At 47.4% G+C, this 21,907-nt stretch overlaps 1 protein-coding gene across 3 annotated transcripts in view; it reads right to left on the bottom strand.

The window, feature by feature from the left end:
* LOC149854818 (ankyrin repeat and fibronectin type-III domain-containing protein 1-like) overlaps positions 1–21,907 on the bottom strand; it is a 596,514-nt gene that overhangs the window by 371,435 nt on the left and 203,172 nt on the right. For all 3 annotated transcript variants that reach the window (XM_090023526.1, XM_090023527.1, XM_090023525.1), the window contains one exon: positions 6,830–7,023. In XM_090023526.1, the coding sequence (XP_089879652.1) occupies positions 6,830–7,023 (194 nt within the window). The remainder of the gene's footprint in view (positions 1–6,829; positions 7,024–21,907) is intronic.

The raw sequence follows: 21,907 nt of genomic DNA, 5'->3' as shown, positions 1-21,907 counted from the left end.
TCCTTCCCTGGGCCTCTCTTTCTACCAGGAGAAGGAATTGGTGCCATTCTTTCACGGGATACCAACCTAACCCAGGCTCCTCCAGCCAGAGGGGAGGACTCTGCCCCCAACCTCCAGCTAACATGTGGCATGTATCTGTATAAATGCACGAGGATGGAACGGGAAGGAACTCTAACCCTCCCTGTACTGCTGCATTAGGTTGGGCCACGCTCTGGTTCACAAAGCTAAGTCAAGCCACTCCTGATTTATATCCATGCAATTGAAATCAGAATCAGTACCAACGTCTGGAGTGCTACACAAGGAAAGATCCAGTATGAAGTCACTGGGGGAAAAAGAGAGGCAGACCTGCAGGCTCATGTCCCAACTAATGTGCGTCTACCTTAAATCTCCTCATGCAGCTGCGATTCAGAAGTGTACAACTAAGCCCGAGAAGACTGGCACCTCCAAACGATTAAGCTGCCACCCAGACCTGACACTAATGACTGCTGCAAAACATCAGCATTTAATGGGGAGAAAAAGCTGACAGTAAAAAATCCCAAAATAAATCTGCACTCCTTCCTCTTCTGGGCCCAATGCACAAGATAATCAGTTTGACAAAACAGAATTTCAAAGGAAAAGGGTGGAGGGGAGAGAGATGCTCAGTGAAGTTCACTCCAGCTTTTCTTTCTGGCATCATCATGCCGGGGAGAGAGGGAAGGGTCTGGAGTTACAAGTGTAGCTGTGAGTGGGAGGAGTGCGGATGCATACAAACAAGAAACCACCATAATGTTGATAGGGCCTCTCAGATGACTTATTTGCTCCATCATGGAGGAGACTCCAAGTACCTCATGTTCACCCACTAGGAACCAAAAAGTCCCAAATGCTGCCACCAACTCAAGACCATCACCTAAGCTGGAACAAGGCCTTCTGTGCCCTCTCCAGAACTGTGATAGTGGTCCACTGTGCACATCTCTCCACTGCCCTGGCTTCTCCTGCACACTGGGAGTTCCCCACACCTCTCTCCAAGCTCATAATTGGAGGGAAGGGGAAAAGGAACAACATGACTGTCCAGTTCAAAGTCTGAGTCATGCATTTCTAAAAGTTTCTGTAATAGGAAGTGCAGGTTCATGTCATTTTTTGCATAAGACACAGGAATGAAGTTAATTTTAAGTCCTTAAAGGCAACCAATGCTATATTGGGGATAGTAAGGGTGGCAATTACTCTGAGGTCCAAACCACAGCCCGATGCAGAATGATAAATTTACCTCCCTAAATCCCTACCATGATTTAATTTGAATATTGTGGGCCATAATCAAATGAGTTCCAACAGGCCCAAAGGGGGTGGCCCCATCTTCCAAAGACCTCAGCATTTTGCAGCCCTTACATGGGAATGCAGGAATAGCTACAGAACAAGAGCTACAAATGGATAGCACTACTTCCCAGGGGGAACAGAGGGAAATCTGGTGCAAGACGTAGATGCAGCTGGGAGGTTAGGGAAAGATAGCATTCTCCTATGGCAAAGCAATGAAATGATAATATGCTCAAACATGTGTCCCTTCCCCACCACCCCCAGAAAACACAAGATATAGGATGAGGAAAGACAAGAGTACAGAGGCTAATTCCCCAGAGACTAGAAGGCTACCTTGGAGTGTGAAATCTCTCAGTGTGCTACAGAATGTGATGCCAAGGGGCTAATCACTTGGACAAGCCAGGAGCTGCCATGACCCCTTGTTCTAACAACTCCTGTTTGTTCATGTCTCCAGCCTGCTATTTTTCAGTCCATGCGTCCATGAGGAATTTCCCAGTTAGTCCAACAGCCAAGAGAGTGCCTCACTCCACCAAAGGTTCTAGGCACTCGTGGCTTAAAAATGGCATTTAAAGGCCTGGTTTTTGGAATTGGCTTATAGGTATAGTTATATGCATTATAAGGGTTCAAGATAGGCAGCAGGGGTTAAATGGATTTCTAAGAGCTTGGGAGACGCACACACAGCTTCTCATGGCCCTGAGAGCAGACAGGCTGTCTAATACAACAAGGTCAATGGATGGACACAGTCTGGGAACCAAAGAAGTATGTCACATACTGTCCCATAACACAAGATAAGTGACACTAGCAACAAGGTCTCAGAGCAGCAGGAGGGCTGAATCCCGGTTTTGGGGGAACAGACCAAATTAGGAGAAGGCCCGGAAGGCTATCTGGACATGTGACCACAGAGAGACAACCAACCAGAGACAGCCACGGATGAAGAGTCATCAGGCATCATCACAAGGAAAGGAGAATACAAAAGCAGAGACTTGAGACTAACAAAGGGTCCCTCCCTGTTCCTTCTTGTCCCTCCCTTAGTCCTGTCCCTCCTCCCTGAGAGGGGTCCCTGTCCCTCGGGAAGGGTCCCTGAGGCTGCCATGGACAGAGGGCACACACCAGCAGCCCATCTCATGCACCCCACTGGAGCGGGGGCTGTGGGCCTCGGCATCCCACCTCTAAACTGCTGACACCTAAGAGAGATGTCTTAGAGAGAGCCTCAGAATGGAGCTTGCATCCTGACCCGATGTACTTTGACTCCAATGACAGCCCTAGGATTGGTAGATATAGAGTCATTTGATTGTTTATATTGTTGCTTTTTTGTTATCACTCAGTATCAATCAATTAGCCTATTATCAACTGGCAGGCATTGTGGTCGGTTTGAGAGTTGTACTCTCCCTGAACAAAGGTTTAGGTGCTGAGTCCAAATCCAGTGTCAAGAGGCATAAGCAAGTGGACAGACCCTTCTGCCTGTCACATTTAACACATGCACAGTCACCCTTACAATACTTTTTTATACCCAATCTTGCAAATTAAGTGAAAGGGAAGAGCAAGCCCAGAATCATATGAAGCCAAACACTAGCTGGCTGGGAAAGCTACCTCCCTCACTTGCTAAATTAAAAAGGAAGCTGTTTCTTCTGCTGTTTCTCTCTAATGAGAAGGCACAGAAGGTCTGCCCAGCTTGCAGTCTTGATTGGACTTATTCCCCTGTGCAGCTAGCAGGTGCCTGACTTCCTTTTCTCTTCCTGAGGCCCTGTGAGAACTTCCATCTCAACAAAAAGGCAGGATCCTTTTTGCTGCAGCCTCTGAACAACATAGACACTTCCCCTCCTTTGTTCCAAGCCCTTACTACAAAAGCCAGTCACAGGCTATGCAAGAATGAAAGGCCAGGGAAATGTCCTCTGACAGGATGGTGCTCCTCTCTGACTCAGGTGAGATATTTTCCTGTCACTTCTCTTTCCAATTCCTGACAGGCAATTTGGAGTAATGGATCCTGGGCAGTCAATCCCAGAAATCTGCTTTTACTTCCAGTAAGGGATACTTTTGATGCCCATTTCCACAAGCAAGTTCTCTGATGCAAGTCATCTTTAGGCACTTTCAATTGATCACATTAAACAGACACACCGGTCTAACAAACTAGTCTGAATCACTGAGGCATGATGTCATTATCCAGTGGTCAGAACAAGACTGAAAGTCTGGGCTCCTGTGTTCTAGTCCTGTCCTGCATGGTGTCACTTTGGGCAAGCTTCTCTCTGCCTAGGAGGGAGGTTGTGGAATCCCCATCCTTGGAAGTTTTTAAGACCAGGTTAGACCAGGGGTGCTCAACCTCCAGCCCATGGGCCAAATATAGCCTGCAAAGCCATAGGTATCTGGCCCATAGGCTCCCCATGGATTGGGAAAGCTGGAGGCGGAGGACCGATAGCAACAAATATAGCCACCCTGCTGCCAAATTCCCAAACCCAAAGCCCTGCGCCACCTCCCCTCACACCCACAGCTAGATGAGGCCAAACCATGCCCCCTTTCCCCTGTGGGGTCAGGTTGGGGTCTGCTCAAGCCAGCTTCACGCCGTTCACAGGGCTGGATCAAGCTCCCCTTCCCCTGGGGGGACTGTGTTGAGGCTGGGCTTCCTCTCCCTCTGCAGAGTTGGGTCATGCCCTTTCCCCCTCTCAGGGTCAGGCTGGAGCCTTTCTCCCACAGGATTGGGATGGGGCCAGGTCAGATGCCTTTTCCCTGCAAGGTAGAGCCACACTGCCTCCCTCCCCTATCCCTGCCCCACTACAGGGCTGGGCCATACTACTTCCCCCCACCCCCGGGGCCAGGTTGGAGCTGGGATACCCTGCCCCCCTCTGCATGGCTAGATGTGACCCTGCCATGACTGCCACATGCCGGATTGGGACCATCAGCTAGATTTGGCCCATGAAGAGCCTAGACACTGCTCATTCAGCCCACCAGCCAAAAAGGTTGAGCACCACTGGTTAGACAATCACTTGCCTAAGTTGCTTTAGATGAGAATGATCTTGCCTTGAGCAGGGGGCTGGACTAGATGACCTTCTGAGGTCCATTCCAGCCCTACTTCTATATAATTCTGTAAAATCACTGTCTCCATTACGGTGTTTAAAAAAAAAAAATCATGTGTTAACAGTACTAACCTACATGTGGGAGTAATGTGCTCTCTGGTTGAGCCAACTTCATTACCCATTTGCAAAACACTCTGACATCACCGGCTACAAGGAATTCTAAGCACAGTGCTATTATATGTTAGATGTTGCCAAACTGTTGTCCAAACTAATATAAGGAAAATTTAATCAAGAGTTAGAGACCTTTTCTTAGTTCTTGTTTCGGCTCATCATTTTTGTCGCTTTCTGGGCTTAATGGATATCTAATTAGTACCTACCAAGTACTATGAAGAACAAGAGATGATCCAGCCAGAAAATGGAATCTCTCAATTTAGTGATCAAAGATGCTACCTGTGGAGAGCATTCTTTTCCCTACTTATAGGGGCTTTCATAGGACTCATCCATGTAGTGTCTGGGCTTCCAGTGATACATTAAGAGACAAATCTCATATCTATCAGATGTGGAAGCGACCCATCTGAAGTCTGTCACAGGCAGAACCTGCCATCCCTTATCCATTCCTCAGAGAGAATTGTGTAGGCAGTGATGTATTAGCTTTGGCAGGGTTTTAAGCTTTTTATTTTTTAAATGCACGTGTTGCTCTGCCCTTGCATTAGAGAAGGCAGGTGGAACAGCACCTGGCACTCAGTGGGGAAGGTAGAGAGGTTTGCAGTGGTACAGAACAAGTTCTGACTACAGCCTGGGGCTAGCTGCTGAGAAAGCTCTGTGCAAGGGGAGATGTTTGACCTCATGGTAGGTAGGAATCTCTATTGTTCCCGAGGGGCATAGTTAATCAACCACCACATCTCACCCCAGAGTTTTAGTCTACCAGGCTACCTTGCAGATTCAAGACAGGAACCAGGACCTTGAATTTGACCTGATAGTCTACAAGGGTCCAGCTTTTAGAGCAGAAAACAGGAGTACTGGGTTTATGGTACTTCATAAGTACCATACTAGAAGAAACATACTACAGTATTTTCTATTAGCTGGAGTTCCCCAAGGGCTGTTGGCTTCAGTCCTTTCACGGGTGAATATCTCTTGCACACAGGCAACCCATATTCAGTGTCTGACTTCCCTTGTAGTGGTCAGATGGCTTTCTGCCCATCAAAGGCTGTTTGTTCAGCCACGCCACAACAGGGCTGCTTGCATGAATGAATGCCAGTTGGTGAATTAGGAGATCCTAAGGGCTGACAGAGTACAGCAAACTGCTCTCAGCTCCACCCTGTTCCTCACCTTCAGCCCTCCACTGAAGTGATGTTTTTCACCTGGGCCTTCTTTCATGGTTTCCTCTGCATTTCAAGGGCCTCCCTACAGATATGAGACTTGATAGAAGACTCAGGCCTCGAGATCTCTGCTGTCATGACAGAAGTCATTATGGACAAACACTGAAATCAAGAACACTGCTATACAAGTCCTAGTTGTAAACTCAGGAGAGCTGAGAGAATGGAGCAATTTATGAGCTCCTATCTGTATATAAATATCTGGGGAATCAGCAGTAGGAGGAGAAAAATGCAGAACAGAGACCATAAATATTAAACCAACATTTGGAAAAGTATTCCACTGGGTAATCTGCAGAAAAGGAACCCAACAAGGGGGATTTTATTGTTTAGAAGTTCCAGTGTGCTTGGAAGAAGAGCTTTGTCATCTCAGTTTTATCCAGTGCTGGGCTTGCTACCCTGGATAACAAAGGTTTTGTCAACATGGACATGCTGTGGCACCAGTGCAACTCCATTGGCATTAGAAATGTTAAGAGGACTCAGATACACTGGCCACGAGCATTTTTACCACTATGGTTATATGACACTGTTTATCCTGGGTTCCTACAGTTTGCTAACACCAGTGGAACTTGCACTAGGATTAGTGCAGTGGAAAGGGAATGAGACCAAAAACACATTGTAGACAAAGATCCAGGCATGCTGTTATCATATCAGAGGTTTGCAGTGTCTGAGTTCTCCTTTGCTACCCCAACCTAGTGTTTCCCTTACTATCTTGGTCTAAATGCAGAAACACGTGTTGAGCAATGGATTTAGTTCACTAAGAAAGGGACCAACACTTCTGTTTCATTGTGCAAAGGGAAAGGGCTTGCTCTGGACCATGTGAGTTGTTACCGATCCACAACCAAAAGGCTCCATGTCCTATGACCAAATCACCAACTTATTCTAAGCTTCTCATCTATTTTTTAACCTCCATGCATTTTTACTACCACTGTGACAAAATAAAGGGAGATTTGTATTCAAGCTGAAAGTCAGGCTTAAAAATTGCCAGAGCAAAAACTTAAAGCTCACAGTCACCTTTAATAAGTGTGAAAAACCCGTTGACTGGTTTCTAATAGCAGCGTCTTTGAAGGATTTCTGTTCAGATTGTAAAAATCTCCACAAGACAGGACTGTGCAATTGATCCAAAGAAATTCAGCTCTACCAACATTAACAGAAACTCACCAGTAGAGGGCACAGTGCACCCTTTCTGGCAGTCCGAGGGGGCATGGTTCTTGTACTGCTTCTGCTCTGGCATGTCTTCTCTGTACAATTTTGAATCCAGGAGAGGAACCCTGCTTAGGACAGGTGACTGAGGGATGCTGGGAAGCGTCCGTGACTTCCCTAGGAGAGGCCGTTGCAGTTTTCTATCCAGTGATCTTTAAAGGAAAAAAGGAAAGAAAATTTACTTTAGCAGGTAACTGGAGCCTGCAAGCAGGGTAATTCTTCTGTAGGACACTTCGGTGCAAAATGTTAATGGCACTGGACTGAATCACAAAATGCGCTTGTTCCCAGGATACAGCTCCAAAACTCATTTGCAAAGTGCTTTCCCTTTTCTTTCCTCATCAACATGTTTTAATTAAGAGATGCAACCTGAGATGCAAATCATAAGTTCTATAAAAGAAGATAGTGCACTATATATCCTACTGGACACCAGCCACACATCCACTAGTTTAAGGATCACCAAAATTAACCCAATGCACAGATCAGAGAGTTTAGGATGAGATCTGTGAATTGGTCTGGAAAGAATATGAACCTATCCAAAACCAACATACCACATCTCAGACAAAACCAAATAATTTTTTGGAGTCTCAAAAACATCTGAAAAATGGGGAGGTAGGGCTTGTTTTAATTATTTTCTTCTTTCTCTCTGCCTTTCCTTATTCCATCCTGAACAACCAGCATGAAGCAATGAGATTCTTTTCTTTATGTGTTCCTGACCCAGCTGATATCCAGAAACCCTGAAATTGTCTAACCTGCCCAATCCCACCATCCAAAAAATAAAAACTGGGCTGAATCAGCATCCAGATGTTTATAAGCACAAGACAGGAAGGGCCCGAGTAACTTAGTCCAGTTCACTGCTACTACTGGCAACCTTGTTATACGATTCCATCCTTCAGTTTATTCATTAGTCAGTTTTTAGGCGCGCGCACACACACACACACTCCTCAGCAAGCTCTTCCAGAGCTTCCCACCTCTGATAATTAAATACCTTCTCCTTATTTCTGGTCTAAATCGGTTCTTGACCAGATTATATCACATTGTTCTTGCATTAATACTGTCCTTTATTTTAAATAGCTCTTATTTCCCTTCCCAGTGGCTTGCCCTCATGTTCACACCTTCCTTCTCCCCCCTGTGTATTTATAGAAAAGAATAATATCCTTTCACTTTCCTTTTGTGAGGCCAAATAAGACCAGATCTTTCAGTCTCTGCTCCATGCCCCTGAGTATTTCAGCAGCCATCGCTGCACCTGTGCCAGTCTAACTTCATCTTTTTCAAACAAGAGAAACCAAAATTGTACGCTGCATTCCAAGTGAGAGCTCAACACTGCCTCACACAATGGCATTAATACTTCTATTAGAAGTGCTGGACCTGCCACATTCTATGATGCATTTTCCTTTTCCACAGCCACAGCAGATTGGTGGCTCCCCATCATCATGCAGTTGAACAGTTTTCTTCCCACCGATGAACTCCCAGCTTATAGCAAAAATTTCTTTTCATTGGCCCTTAAGGGCATGACCTTGCACTCTGTCCTATTAAATGTCAACCCATTTCTACTACTCCAGTCCTCAAGTTTGAAACAAGGTCAGACAATTTCGATTCTTATTCACACTGAAGTCCCAGACATTCTGAGGCTCACCCATCACTACTACATTTATTATGATTGCTGCTTTCTTTTTTACAAAGGCAATGACATCTGTTGATTTGTGTTGGCATGAGATATGATTTATGGACAAGCAGTAACACCAAGGCCAGAAGATAGCTGCAAAGCCCTGTACTAAATTCTTCAGAATATCTTAACAGATACCGGAAACAGAGCAGCAGACATTTGTGACATTTGGGTAGAACAGACCTGATGTAAAACTCAATCAAATCAATGGGTGTCTTTCCATTGACTACAATGGATTTGAAATAGCCTTTTATAGGAGCGGCTGTGCAAATTTGGCTTGATTTGATCTGCACTATGTTCCCAAGGGTGACTTGTCTGTTCACAACACTGCCAGCTGGCTGCTGTCTGCAATAGAGATGACACTAGCTGTGACACTAGTACAGTTGCAAGTAGTAACTGAGGTGCAAAGACTATGGTGTATGGGGACCTGACAGAGCAGGAGTCTGCCTGTTCTTAACAGTGTCCTCAGCCCTTCAGTGACATCAACCTAATACCTTAACACAATAAATAAATAAATGCCCAGAATTAACATCCTGAATATAAAAACCACAACACCTGCCTGACACTAGACCAAAATTAATACTATATGACTTACTGTTTTGCAAAACATAAGGAATTCTGATCTCCATTTTAGATTGTAAAGCATTTGATGTTTTACCAGATCTCTGTCTCAGCTCTTTTAAATGCACCTGTTTAAGGCTAGCGGTTCAGCTGTGTGGCAACATTAGCTTTTTTAATACTCTCAGGTAGGCTGCGCCTATATTGCCACTGTGAAACCAATCTCACGGGGTAGGAAGGACAAAATTCACCCCCTTGGAGGAGCAATTTTTAAATCTGCCTGGCTGCAGGCAATGATTTATACAGGATCGAACAAAAACAAAGGCTTGCGGGGGTTGTTTTCTTTTTATTTATTTAATCTTTTTGTTTTGAATCTGGATAATAAAACTACATTCCCATGAAAACTCCAGCTTTATGGATTTACCATCCCCCCATATTGCTCTACAAGCCTTACTAATAAGTGTCAATTAAGAACTGTTTGGCAATAGGAAATCACAGCTAAGGAGATCATGTTACATCTGTGCATGCATCTCACAGTAAGACAGGCTACAATGCTGTGGGTTATAACTTATCAGGGTTGCCACATCCCATTAATACAAACCCCTGATGGCAGTGCAAAGTGCAATTAGAGGAGCCACAATCAGCTACATTACAGCTTATAAATAGCTGATGTTTGGCTATTTGATAGTGGATAGAGCATATAATCAAGATTTACCTGAGAGTAGAGACTTAGCCAGGAGCTCAGTGACAACAACACTGATTTCAGCACATGGCTTCTGAGTTCCCAGCGACTCTACTACTTGCATGGTGTAAGAGACTAAAGGAATAGCCACAAAAGATACAAAAGGGAGTCAAAATGGATGAAGTCTTTAGTGAGAGCTCAGGCAAGATGGGGGAGGAGGAAGGAATGCACGGCTTGCTCCCCATTTCTCCCAGGAAAGTGCTCCTGCTGAGGTTTAGCAAAAGCTTTCCCACTTTATGATCCCAATTCCATGGTCTTCCCTCGATGATGGAAAGTTTAGAACAGCACCTGGTATTTGTGAAGGCTGGTTGTGTGCAAAAAGACCCCTGGAGCCTGGGGCTTTTCCGAATACAGCCTCACAGAGATTTTGTAGCATTTAGTATGGCTAAAATGTTAATGAACACCTCAAATAAATCACTGCACTTTTTGCAGCTTCCCTCACAGTCCAAGCCTCCTTAGTATGCAATTTTTCCCACAGAAGACACAACCCCACTGCTGTAAAGCAGAGAAGCCAAGGGAGAATCAGAAAGTGGGAAGGGCAAAACTTAGATAAAATGCAGAAAAGGATAATATGTGTTCAAAACAGACTGGGCTATATCCTGCTGGATGCTAAGCCAGGGGTGGGCAAAATGCAGCCTGGGGGCTGGATGCAGCCTGCCAGGCCATTCTAACTGGCTCACGGGCCCCCTAAAAAATTTAGAAAATTAATATTATTCTGCCCTGGGCTGCCTGTCATGTGGTCCTTGATGGCTTGCCGAAACTCAGTAAGCAGCTCTGCCCAATATAATTGCCCGTGCCTGTGGTAAGCTGAGCTGAGCTGAGCTGAGCTGTGCTGTGCTGTGCTGTGCTGTGCTGTATCTCCCAGTGATTTCAATGGAGGTTCATTCACCACAGACCAAGATTAGCCCCGAGCCTGCTTCCCTGAAAAAGACTTTCCTACTAAATCAAGATCCCAATTTCAGTCTAATTTTCAACAAAGCCACTAGATAAAGTTAGAGAGAAAAAAAAGCAAAGCCTCACAGTTGCCCTGGGAAAAATCAATGCACTTGCTGCAAAAATACAGCAGGCAGCAAGAAACACCCCCCAGCTAGTTACACAATACACTAGGGGCCCCAATAAACCTCCCATTGATTGCAGCTATTTCCCAGAGTTCTCTCCAAACCCAAGCACTTTGTACTTCAACATCTTTACCTCCCCACCCCCACTCACCTCCCAGAAATAAAGGTCAAAAGAGATGAAACTTTAAAAAAGACATGTTTGTTTGGGAAAGGGAGGTCAATCATTTCCCCTCTGACTCTGTTTCTCTTTTGCATTAAAAATCCAAGGACAAGCCATGCTTATTCCATTTACGTCTTTTCTTCCTATTCACAATTCGCTCCCAGCATTGTCAGTCAGAGAATGGGGATACACCAAATTCAAACCAGAGAAAGATTAGAATTAGGTCTCTTATCTAGTAATGCAAAAGAAGCCTCTAAAAACATAACATCCTCAGCCTTACCTCTTTTCCAAAATCTCAGCTCACCCACTCTAGTTCTTACTTATTCACCCAGCCTGGGGCAGCATCCCCAGGGTGATGGGACTGTAACACTCAGAGGTAGGCAACAGCTGATCCTTCTAAATCATGGTGTATACATGAGAAGTCACTAGGCAGAAGTATGGAGGAGTGAAGGCAGCCCAGACCTTCCATCCCCCTTTAAGACCATTGAGACAGCATCCAAAGGCCAGATCAAGTCCAGATGTTTGGTGCCTCAATGGCTACAGTTATATGTGCATCCAGAAGACTGAGATAAACCACTTTGCCCTGCTCAGGGAAGACAACCAAAGGATAAAGTGAAAGGACTCAGAGCAATGACTGCTGTCTGTCCCAGCCTGAGCAGGTTCTTAGAGTGGCACCTGCCCCTGTGACATACTTACCTGGCAGAGGAAACACCATGTATCTGGGTCCATGAAGGCAGTTTTCCTTAAGAGCCAGGAGGGATAACTGTTCTTCTGGTGTGGCTTAGTACCTGCCGAGGTGTTGGGGCTTAAAGCCTACTTTATAGAAATGGGAGGCTCCTCCCTAGCTTGCTCCTGCAACCAGATGGCTGAGGGCAGGCAAAACTTGGGGGCATCCAAACCCCAAGCCTCTGGGCTTGGGCCTGCATATAAGATGCCTGCCAAAAGATGCTGGAAATAGCTGAAGCTCCTGGTGGGGATGGAGGATGTTTGTTGGTTGTAGGGTCACTTATGGTTCTGGACTGACTCATGGATCTGGACTTGATTTGGCCGATTTGGCTTGAAACATACACACACACAAAAATCTTTTAAAAAACCAACAACAAACAAACAAAAAACAACCCCCCTCCACCCCCAAAAAAACCTGCCCCTGTGAGATTAAGCACACTCTCCTGCTGCAGCCAAACCAAGCTCCAGTTCCAGTATCATTACCCCCTTTCCTCCCAACATTCATCTTGTCCCCTTCACACAAAAGGAAAGTTCATTGATAAGGACGTGAGATCAGTAAATAAATGGCTTCCCTCAACCCCTTGCCTGCAGGTATCACATAGAAGCATGGCTTCCCAAGGAGTTTAATGGGTGAAGTGACTTTGCGGACCAGATCAATGAGGACACTGAGGTCCTGATTCAGGAAAGAGCATCCCTTAAGTCCATGCTTAACTTTCAACCTGTGTTAGAGGCCAGTTTCTCTTAACTGGGAGAGAGACACACCTGCTTATGGATTTTCCTGGACAGGAATGCTTTCCTGGATGGGGATAAATTTGTGCAAGGGAGAAAACACAGAGACAGGTATGGGAAAAGTTGGGGAGGGAAGTACTGAGTTGATGTCTTGATGGCAAAGGAGGTCAGACAGGCTATAGGCTCAAGACTCTCCACCCTGAGGGAGTCTTGGGTTGAAGATCTGCAATTATGATACTTCTTTCTGTTTCAGCTTAAGAGCAATAGTACAACTAGGGGGAGGTGCACAGAGCACCAGCCCAGGGCACTGATTTGGAGAGGGAGCCAGTATGGCTTCAGGTCCAAGGAGGTGATCCTCCCCCTCTACGCGGCACTGGTCAGGCTGCAGCTGGAGTACTGCGTCCAGTTCTGGGCACCGCACTTCAAGAGGGATGTGGACAACATGGAGAGGGTCCAGAGGAGGGCCACTCGCACGATCAGGGGGCAGCAGGGCAGGCCCTACGATAAGAGGCTACAGGACCTGAACCTGTTCAGCCTCCAGAAGAGAAGGCTGAGGGGGGATCTAGTGGCCTATTACAAACTAGTCAGAGGGGACCAGCAGGCACTGGGGGAGTCCCTGTGCCCCTGAGCACTACCAGGAGTGACCAGGAATAACGGTCACAAGCTGGCAGAGGGTAGATTTAGGCTAGATATCAAGAGCAGCTACTTCACTGTCAGGGCAGCTAGGACCTGGAACCAACTTCCAAGAGAAGTGGTGCTGGCTCCTACCCTGGGGGTCTTTAAGAGGAGGCTAGATGTACACCTTGCAGGGGTCGTTTGACCCCAGTATTCTTTCCTGCCATGGCAAGGGGTCGGACTCGATCTGCTCAGGTCCCTTCTGACCCTAGAAACGATGAAACTATGGCCCCCTCCCCTGAGAAGTTTTTACCATAGCAGATGCAGCTCCATGCTGGCCAGCCATAGGAGCCAGGCAGAAGCAACCCCACACCCAGTAGTATATGTGGGGGGTCAGGAGGCAGAATGGCACCCCACTCCCCAAGAGGCTTTGCCATTCAAGGCATAGCCCTGCACCCTGAGGGAGAGAAGAGGGCACCAGAAGCAGCCCCCGGGGAGCCTGACCCACTGCCCAGAGGTTGGGCAGGGAGAGGCCATGCCTTGGGTATTGTCCACCCAAACCTTCAACTCTCTGCAGCCTCATAGACAGATATATGCCTCACACAATCCCCTACAGCTCTTGCAATCCAGTATTATACAGCATCCACCATGAAGCTGGCAGATTAGCAGCCCAGAGGCTGGCACTCACCCCACCTTCATCTCTAACACAAGTGTGTTTTCTTCTTCTCCACATCCCACTGCATCCTCCCACGCTGTCTGCCTGTCTAACAGAGATAACCCACCAATAGCCACCAAGGGCAAAGCTGCTGGGATGAAGAGAGAAGCTTGAGAGCACTCCAAACTTGCCCAGCCGCTCAGGCGTTGCTCGTTGCTGTACTTGGCAGCATTGGAAATGGGTCCTCACTCGACTAGGGCATCTTCTGCTTCAGCAGGCGCTTTGTTTATAAGTCGCCGTGACAGCAGAGACTGTTAAAGCCAGGGGAAGCGGTAAGCAAACTGCACAATTAATAAGTTCGAAAAGTGACTTCTCCTGACTCGCTCACACACCCACTCTCCAGACCACTGCAGTTTCCAACTCCAGGCAGGGCTGAAGCCAACAGAAGGGCAGGCATAATCACTCCTGCTGCTCTCCAGGGCTAGGTTAATTCTTTAATTCACTTAGCATAGTACCACAATAATGACTATGTGTTATTTGTTAAGCACAGATGCTCACAGAGCTGTACCAAGTACTACTGCTCAGCTCTGAGGACTGTCAGGGCACCGCCAATGAATCCCACATACCCTGGGAGAGCCAGAGGTAAGAGCTAATTTGGCAAGGTTTATTCACCTTCATACTCCCTCCATACAGCATAGGACAGAAATATTCAACTGACCTGGGTTAGTGCCTGTAGGTCTCAGAAGAAGGAATTTAGGGAAGGGCTGTGATTGAGGAAAGGGTGGAAGCTGGGAGCACTGATCCTTGGTAGAAGGCAACGTAGCCTGTGGCTGGAAGAGCACAGTGAGAAATAATGGAAAAGGGCAATGAAGTTGATGCCATGGCAGAGGGAAGAGAAACACCCTAAGCCCAGGATGAGTTTTACAAGCCAGGGAAAGTGGTGCAGTACAGCTCTGAAGGACAGCACAGTGGGCCAGGGAATCACAAAGGGCTCCAAAGAAAGTGACACAACCTGACAGAAATATAGGCTAGGACTGTCAAAGGCACCTATGAGAGCTAGGCACCCAATTTTCACTTGACACCCATGTGATCTGGATACCTTAATTCCCTTTGTTTGCTTTGGGAACCCCAGCCATACCCTTATATTGTGTGTACTGTCGATAAGCTCAGGGGCCACTAGTACTTTCCTGAGCAAGAGTGAGAAATAGTTGTGGTAGGCATATGAGCTCTGCAAGGCAGGTGTGAGATAGGAAACCCTCAGGACAGCAAGACATGTCTGCCCCCGCCACAGACTGGGTCGCCTATGAGAGCTGTTGCAAGTCCCATTAGCACAATATATTATTTGGCAACTTTTTGCCATTTTCCTGGCTGGTCATTTCTTCAGCACTTCTGGCAATGTTTCACCAGCTCTCCAAGCACGTGTCAGGGTGTCAGTTACAGTACATTGAATAATTTACTCTTGGAATAACAGGAAAAACTAGTCTGCCACAATGTCAAATTTAATTTATCATGTACAGCCATCTTCAGCAGCTCACATTTAACAGCATAAATATATGGCTTTACTCTCACTGGTGGCAGCATAGCTTCATGGAGAGGGCAATGAACTGAGGCAGAGGGTGGGAGCAGGGAAAGAAGGGTTAGAGAGTAAGGGAAGGGTCTGCAGACCAAGGCCTGGCACTGTCACTAATTCGCAGCACGATTTCACATTTGCAAGCCTCTTCTCTCCTGCTACCCCTCCCCTTCCCCTCTCCCCCCCCACACTTTTTTTTTTTTTGGGGGGGGGGAACACCGTGCTGCCCTTTTCCCTGTTTAAGACTGAAAGCTCCCTGGGGCAAAGACACTCTCCCTGTGGGGAGGAATGCAGCCAGAGGATTATGTGATTGGCACATGGGCCATCATAACTTCTTGTGCTATCATTTAGCTAGGGGGAAATAACTGTAATGAAGAAGCAGAAGAAATTTCAGCTCAGGCTGAAAAGCCTACGAGGAGCCCAGAGTACACACTGAGAGCATCAGTCTGTGGCCCCATGTCTTCCTGGCTGGTGCTGCCCATGCTAGGTGCGTGGAAGCTAGGGCTGGTTTGCCACCTGTGAGCAGTAACTGGTAGGAGCAGAAACCCCCTTGAACTGAGGCAAAGTCTTCGGGGTCCCCCTTCATTCAGCACCTCTCTTCACTATCTCTGCCTACCTGGCCTGCCACACCTTGCTGTTCCCTCGGTGGTCAGGTCATTGGGAGAGGGCCTTGCCCTTCTGGAAGAGGTCTATCTGCCAACTGGGACTCTGAGGGAACTCACAGCTTTGGCCACCTCCCTCTCCAACTCACAATGCCCCTGCTCTGTTATTGGGCCTCCTGGGCCCTTGCCTTTCCCCAGGCACACACAGTCTTATGCACCTGTCTTCCTCCACACTCTGGGACAAGACTTCCTTAGCAAGGGCCCTTTCTCTACTGTTTTGCTCTTTTATAGTCTTACTAAGGCAGGGCCTCCCAAACCCATTCCTCTTGCCAATACCCAGCCCCTTCCTTTCCTCTCTTTCTTCTTTGTAATGGGCGAGCAAGAGGTAGGGGGAACTGCACTCCTCCCATGCTGCAGTCCTGCCTTTAATCAGCCATGCAGATGCATCCTGTGGGTGCGTACACGGCTTAGCACAGTGGGAACACAATCCTAATGGTGACGTGCAGAAACACTCAGTAATACTATTAAAATGTCACAAGTACCAATGCTAATAGTGCTGTAATAGAACGCACTGAGTCCATCCCTTATCTGAGGCTTATCCTCCTCACAGAGGTTTTAAAGCCCCAATATCCTCAATCCAATCTTCCTAGGGAGGTGGGGGGATGCAGACTGGATTTTCCCTGGACTGTGATTCTCATGTTGGCCAGGAATCCAAAACCAGTGCTAAACCTTATTTGCTATTATCTTCCAGATTCTTTCTGAGCCAATAAGCATCAGCAATACTTCTTCCTCTGCTTTTAAAAAAGAAGAGAATAAATCTACCTTGGTACTCAAAGTTCAACAGGGGACACTTTCTGCCCCCTGAAAATCCAACCCAAGCTTATCAACCTCTTTTAAAATTTCATTTACATGCTAAGAAAGACGATTGAAAGGATATAACCCAGCTTACATAAGACTATGCAATACTTTTCCAAAAAAAAAATTTCAGCTTTCATTTGGGGGAGAAAAAATGTGCAAAGCTATAAAAATACCTTCCTGAAGCTCAGTTGTGAACTGGTAAATATCATGATTTCCACCAGATGGTTTATAAAAGTTTCGTTTCCTGCCATCTCTCCTTGATTGAAGTGCAGTTTTACAGCAGGGGCCATCATCTTGATGCAGAAGAACAGCACAGGGAAAACAAAATGCCACTCTGGGCTGAGAAAGTGTATCCCTGCTGGAAAATTGAATTTCAGTGGGAAAGCTTTATAAAAACCTCTGGGGCCCCAGCAGGCAGAAGCAGACAAAAAGAGCGGCATGTGAAATTGTAATCAGGACTCATACTGGAGGGCACTGGCTAGGTGGACCATGGCAAGTTACTTCCAGAAGAGCACTGGTAGAGTTTACATAGGGAGGAGGGGAGAGCCAGTAGCTGGCATGGGGATATGCTGCACCAGCCTTGTTAGGTGGAAACAGGTGGACATTCTGAGGTCACAACTTCCCTTCCCATCTCTACTTGTGCAAAAGAGGCTTGAGGTGGCAAGGGACAAATCATCCTTCTCTCCCAGGTGCTCCCTTTGCTCTCAGACGTCATTTGCACAGTTAGTGGCAGTGAATGGCCTGTTGACATGAGGCCCCTTGCTATCACAGTTACTAGTGACCAGGACACAGGGACTGCTCTTATGAAAGTCTGTAAGGCATGATACCGGGGCTGTGCATCCCCTGGACAGACCAAGATAAGCAGCTCTCTTCAGAGGCATAGCAAGCTCACTCAGCACTCAAGGTGGGGAAGGGAGGGGCTATGCTGACCACTTCAGACACTGGGGGGGCTCCACTACCTGGCTCCTAGGGCCAGGCAGGTGCAAGGCAGGGTTGCCCTGCCATGGCATGCTCCCTGGGAGCAGGAAGAAGGAGAACTCTGGCACCCTCTCATAGTTGGCACCCAAGGTAGGTGCCCTGCTCACCCCTGCCTGATTGTGCTACTACCCGTCCCTTGTCCATGTGTGAAGAGGTTTGAGCCAGGAGGAGGCACTGGGGAAGGGAAAGGGAAGGTGCAGTAGGATTTTGGCACAACAGTGCAATAGCTGCCACTGCTCTACCACTCAGATCCAAGCTGACAGCCCAAGCCCAGCACAGACTGCTTCCACTTTCACACACCCACTGAACACACGTTCCAAACAGCCTCCCCTGCCACTGAACAAACTGCACCCCATGAAAACCAAAGGTGTTGCCTCCTTCCATTTTGACAGCAGACTGTCTAGGTGCCAAAACCACGAGCAGCAGACTCATGTAAAAACCGGGCCTCTGGTTAAACAAAACAGCAGTAGCTTCCGCACATGTGTGGGGCTGATTACAAGTACATAGAGATAATATATATACACAACTGTGCAAATCCTCTGGGCTCAGTGGTACAAATGCCCAGGAAAACAAACTTAATAAAAAAAATAAAAATTAACATCAAGACAACTGGAAGAGGTCATGTTTGTCCCATACATCTCAGGTCTAGGCATTCCTTTTGGTGGATGTTTAGAGCAATTCATGTGATACATGCAGTGGGACAATGAGGGGCCAGAGTGCTCAGCAATCATTTTATGCAGCTAAATGAGAACTGCTCACTGCTGAGCTTTTGGGAAAACATAGCTCTGGATTATTAATCTTCTGGGACCCTTTGTCTGAAAGGCACCAAATGGTCTGTGTGAAAACCATGTTCAAGCTCATCCTCGTAAAAACACATCAGAAACCCTGCAGAAGGGTCCAGATTCTAGCAAGACACCTCAGTTTGGAGGAGAATGAGGTCTCTTGGAGTCAGGTCTCTCTCAACTCTTGCTCTAATACTCACACTTAGCAACTTACTTTTGTTGACATGAGATTTGTTCCTGTTTCACTATCAACACTGCACAATGAACTGTGTGTGGCAAGATTACTAACAATCTGTTAGAAATATACAACCTGTTTTAAAGGTCAGGGAATCATTTTCACCTGTAATGTGGAAGCAGGTAGACATTTGGGAAAGGAGTAAAGAGCAAAGGAGAGCCTGAATCAGGTAAGAAACAAGCACACTGTAGCAGAAAATGGCTCATATAAGTAAATATATCAATAGCTGTACATAGCCAAGGAAGTGCTTAAAATCCCAAACCAGGGTTCTGGGGCTGTAATCCCTGCTTGGCCACTATATGACCATGGCAACATTATGTCATTCCTCCATAACCAGCTTCTCTATTTGTAATGCAGGTATAAAGGGGCCACCACCTCGCAGGTGGTGTTGAGAGGCTCCCATCAGGAAAAACATGTTCAGCCCCTCTATGCAGGGTGCTAATAGGACAATGTTCCATAATCGAATACAGACTAGATTCACATGCCAGTACTACCACACTACACTACAAGAGTGGTACCTGGGGCTGAATGGAAGGCTTCCAAAGTCATCTTCCATTCTTATGCAAGTGAATGATCAAAATTCATCCACTCTGTAAGTATCTGTGATTAACCCTTCCTATTCTGCCCCTTTAAATTAGTGCTTCACCAGTGGTAGAAAGGAAAGCAAAAAGCCTATATTTGTTCACACTGCTCTCTGATCTCAATTCTCCCAGCTTCCCTCTGCAAGGTTTCTTAGCAATTTCATGCCACGAACCAGTACAGCTGATTGTCAGGAACCGAGGGCTTGAAGAAACACACTGAGCAATAGCGGGAAATCTGAGCAGCATGTCCTGACACTTGTCGAAAAACACCCTCTCCTCTCAACTCACTTGCTCTGAATCAAGTGCCAAAAAACTGGAAGCACTAATTCTCCACTTATTTGAGAAAGAAAGAAATCTCCATTGCTCTAATCTCTAAACTGTCAAGAACCGGAACCAGCCTGATATTTCTTAATCTCATCTTGTTTTGCAGGCCATGAATTAGACTCCTCAGCACTATGTGGTCTTCATTCTCACTTAGAAAACCACTGTGCCCATCAATCATCATTTTCCCCGTGCACCCTTCCTTTCAGTTGTGAACCAAAACTCTCAGGAGTGCTTACCCACTGGAACTGCAGCCACCGACTACAAATCACATGCAACCGTTGGTGGGCATCCACAGCACTCTCATTAATACAAGCGACATGCTCTGATAACTCAAACACATCCATGTCAAAAACGTGACAGTAAAAACAGACACCTGAGTCCCACACGGCAGATGCTTGAAATATGCAGCAAAGGATAGCGATAACTCCTCCGATCTTCAGGAAGCTCACTTACCAGACTCTTGTTCTCTCAGTCTAGCAAGAGTGTAAAAGTTATCCCAGGCCCATGGCTGGATTCAGACTGTGGGGTTCCTCCTTGGCCACAGTGCAAGGCCAGGAGCAGGCAGCAGTGGGGCAAGCTAGGGTTCCATCTGCACAGCTTTCACGTGCCTCCCTACTGTTGATGGCCATGTCCACTGGGACCCAGAGCCCCAGATTCTGCAGCAGGCTATGCTCCATTAGCTCCACTCCCCAATTTTCAGTAGCCCATTATACTACTGGCATGCCATGCAGAATATTTCCTCAGGCTGGATCTAGACTACAAGCTGTGTTTAATACTCCTACTCTCAAGGTTCAAGCACCTGAATGGCTTCAGCTGAGAAGAAATATGTTTTTGGGTTTTGCCCACTCACCACACCCAAAATTTGAGCTGTTGCGGGTGGGGAAGCTCCGTATGTTAAGAGGTATTTGTTTAATCCCAGTGAAAACACAGAAGACCTATGTGTCGTCTTGGTTCAGTCTTCTTGAAGGTAACTAATTATAGGGGGGAAAAGAGAAGGCCACAGGAGGTGAAAGAATGGAGTAGAAGAGTTTCAACACTTTCACACTAATACATGGCTTCCAGAGTTAAAACAACACAAAGGTTCTGATCCTACTATGGAACCTAAATGAGCAGAGACTTGCCCAGAACACCCTCAAGGGTAGGAGTGGGCAAAATACAGCCCACAGGCTGGTTCTGGCCAGATTTTGTCCATCTTATGGCAGGGCCCTCAGTCCTGCCCAGCGCAGGCATAAGGAGCAGCTCAGGCCATGGTGGTGCATCCAGTCCTGCTGCCCCGGGCACGCAGAGGGGTTTGGGTGGTAGGCGGCTGGACTCGCTTCCCGGCAGCCCTGGCAGCAGTGGCTTCTTCAGGCTGGCACTGTTGCTGGACCCAGCCCCACAGCCTGGGCAGCCCAACCCCTCCACCCCACACCCACCACCAAGGACAGGATCCATCCACGCAGCGTGCTCAGCTAGGTGGTTGGAATAGGGCCGTGAGCAGGTGGAGTACAACATCTGAGAGTGAGACAGGCACGTGGGGCCAGGGAGACCACAGGATCTTGGGGCAGTGACAGCATGGGGCTGGGACTGGGGCAAGGTCACGATCTGGTCCCCACACAGCCCTGCAACAGGTGTGGGTTCTGTAGGCAGGGGCTTGCAGGGAGCAGATCGTGGCTCTACCCCAAGCCCCAGCCTTACACTGGCACCACCCCAAGATACCAGAGCTGGCCCCAGACCCTTCCCGTCCACAGCTCCATTCTGTCTGCCTGGCTGCACAGTTCCTGGCCAGTCTCCATGGAGACCCCAGGATCACAGGGCAATTACAGTGCGGGACTAGGGTCAAGGCAGAGCCATGATCTGCTGCCCACAACGGGTGCATGTTCTGCAGGCAGGGACGTGCAGGGAGCAGATCATGGCTCTGCCCCAACACTGTGCTGTCACCGTCCCACATGGAGACCAGCCACGACCCACATGGGCAGAATGCACAGCCAGGCAGACAGCTGCAGGCAGAAAGGGAGCTGTGTCTGGGGCCAGGATCTTGGGGTGATGCAGGGCTGGGGACCAGGGCAGAGCCATGATCCGCTCCCTGTGCACTCCTGCCTGCAGAACCCATGCCTGTTACAGGGCTGTGCAGGCAGCACATCATGGCTCTGCCCCAAGCCCTGGCCCTGCGCTATCACTGCCCGCAACCCCACCCTGCGATCCCAAGCTTTGCCCACCT

The sequence above is a fragment of the Crocodylus siamensis genome, chromosome 12 (assembly GCF_052110815.1).
Source record: "Crocodylus siamensis isolate JL-2025a chromosome 12, ASM5211081v1, whole genome shotgun sequence".
In the NCBI taxonomy this organism is placed as follows: domain Eukaryota; kingdom Metazoa; phylum Chordata; order Crocodylia; family Crocodylidae; genus Crocodylus; species Crocodylus siamensis.
This window is presented reverse-complemented; position numbering and strand designations above follow the sequence as displayed.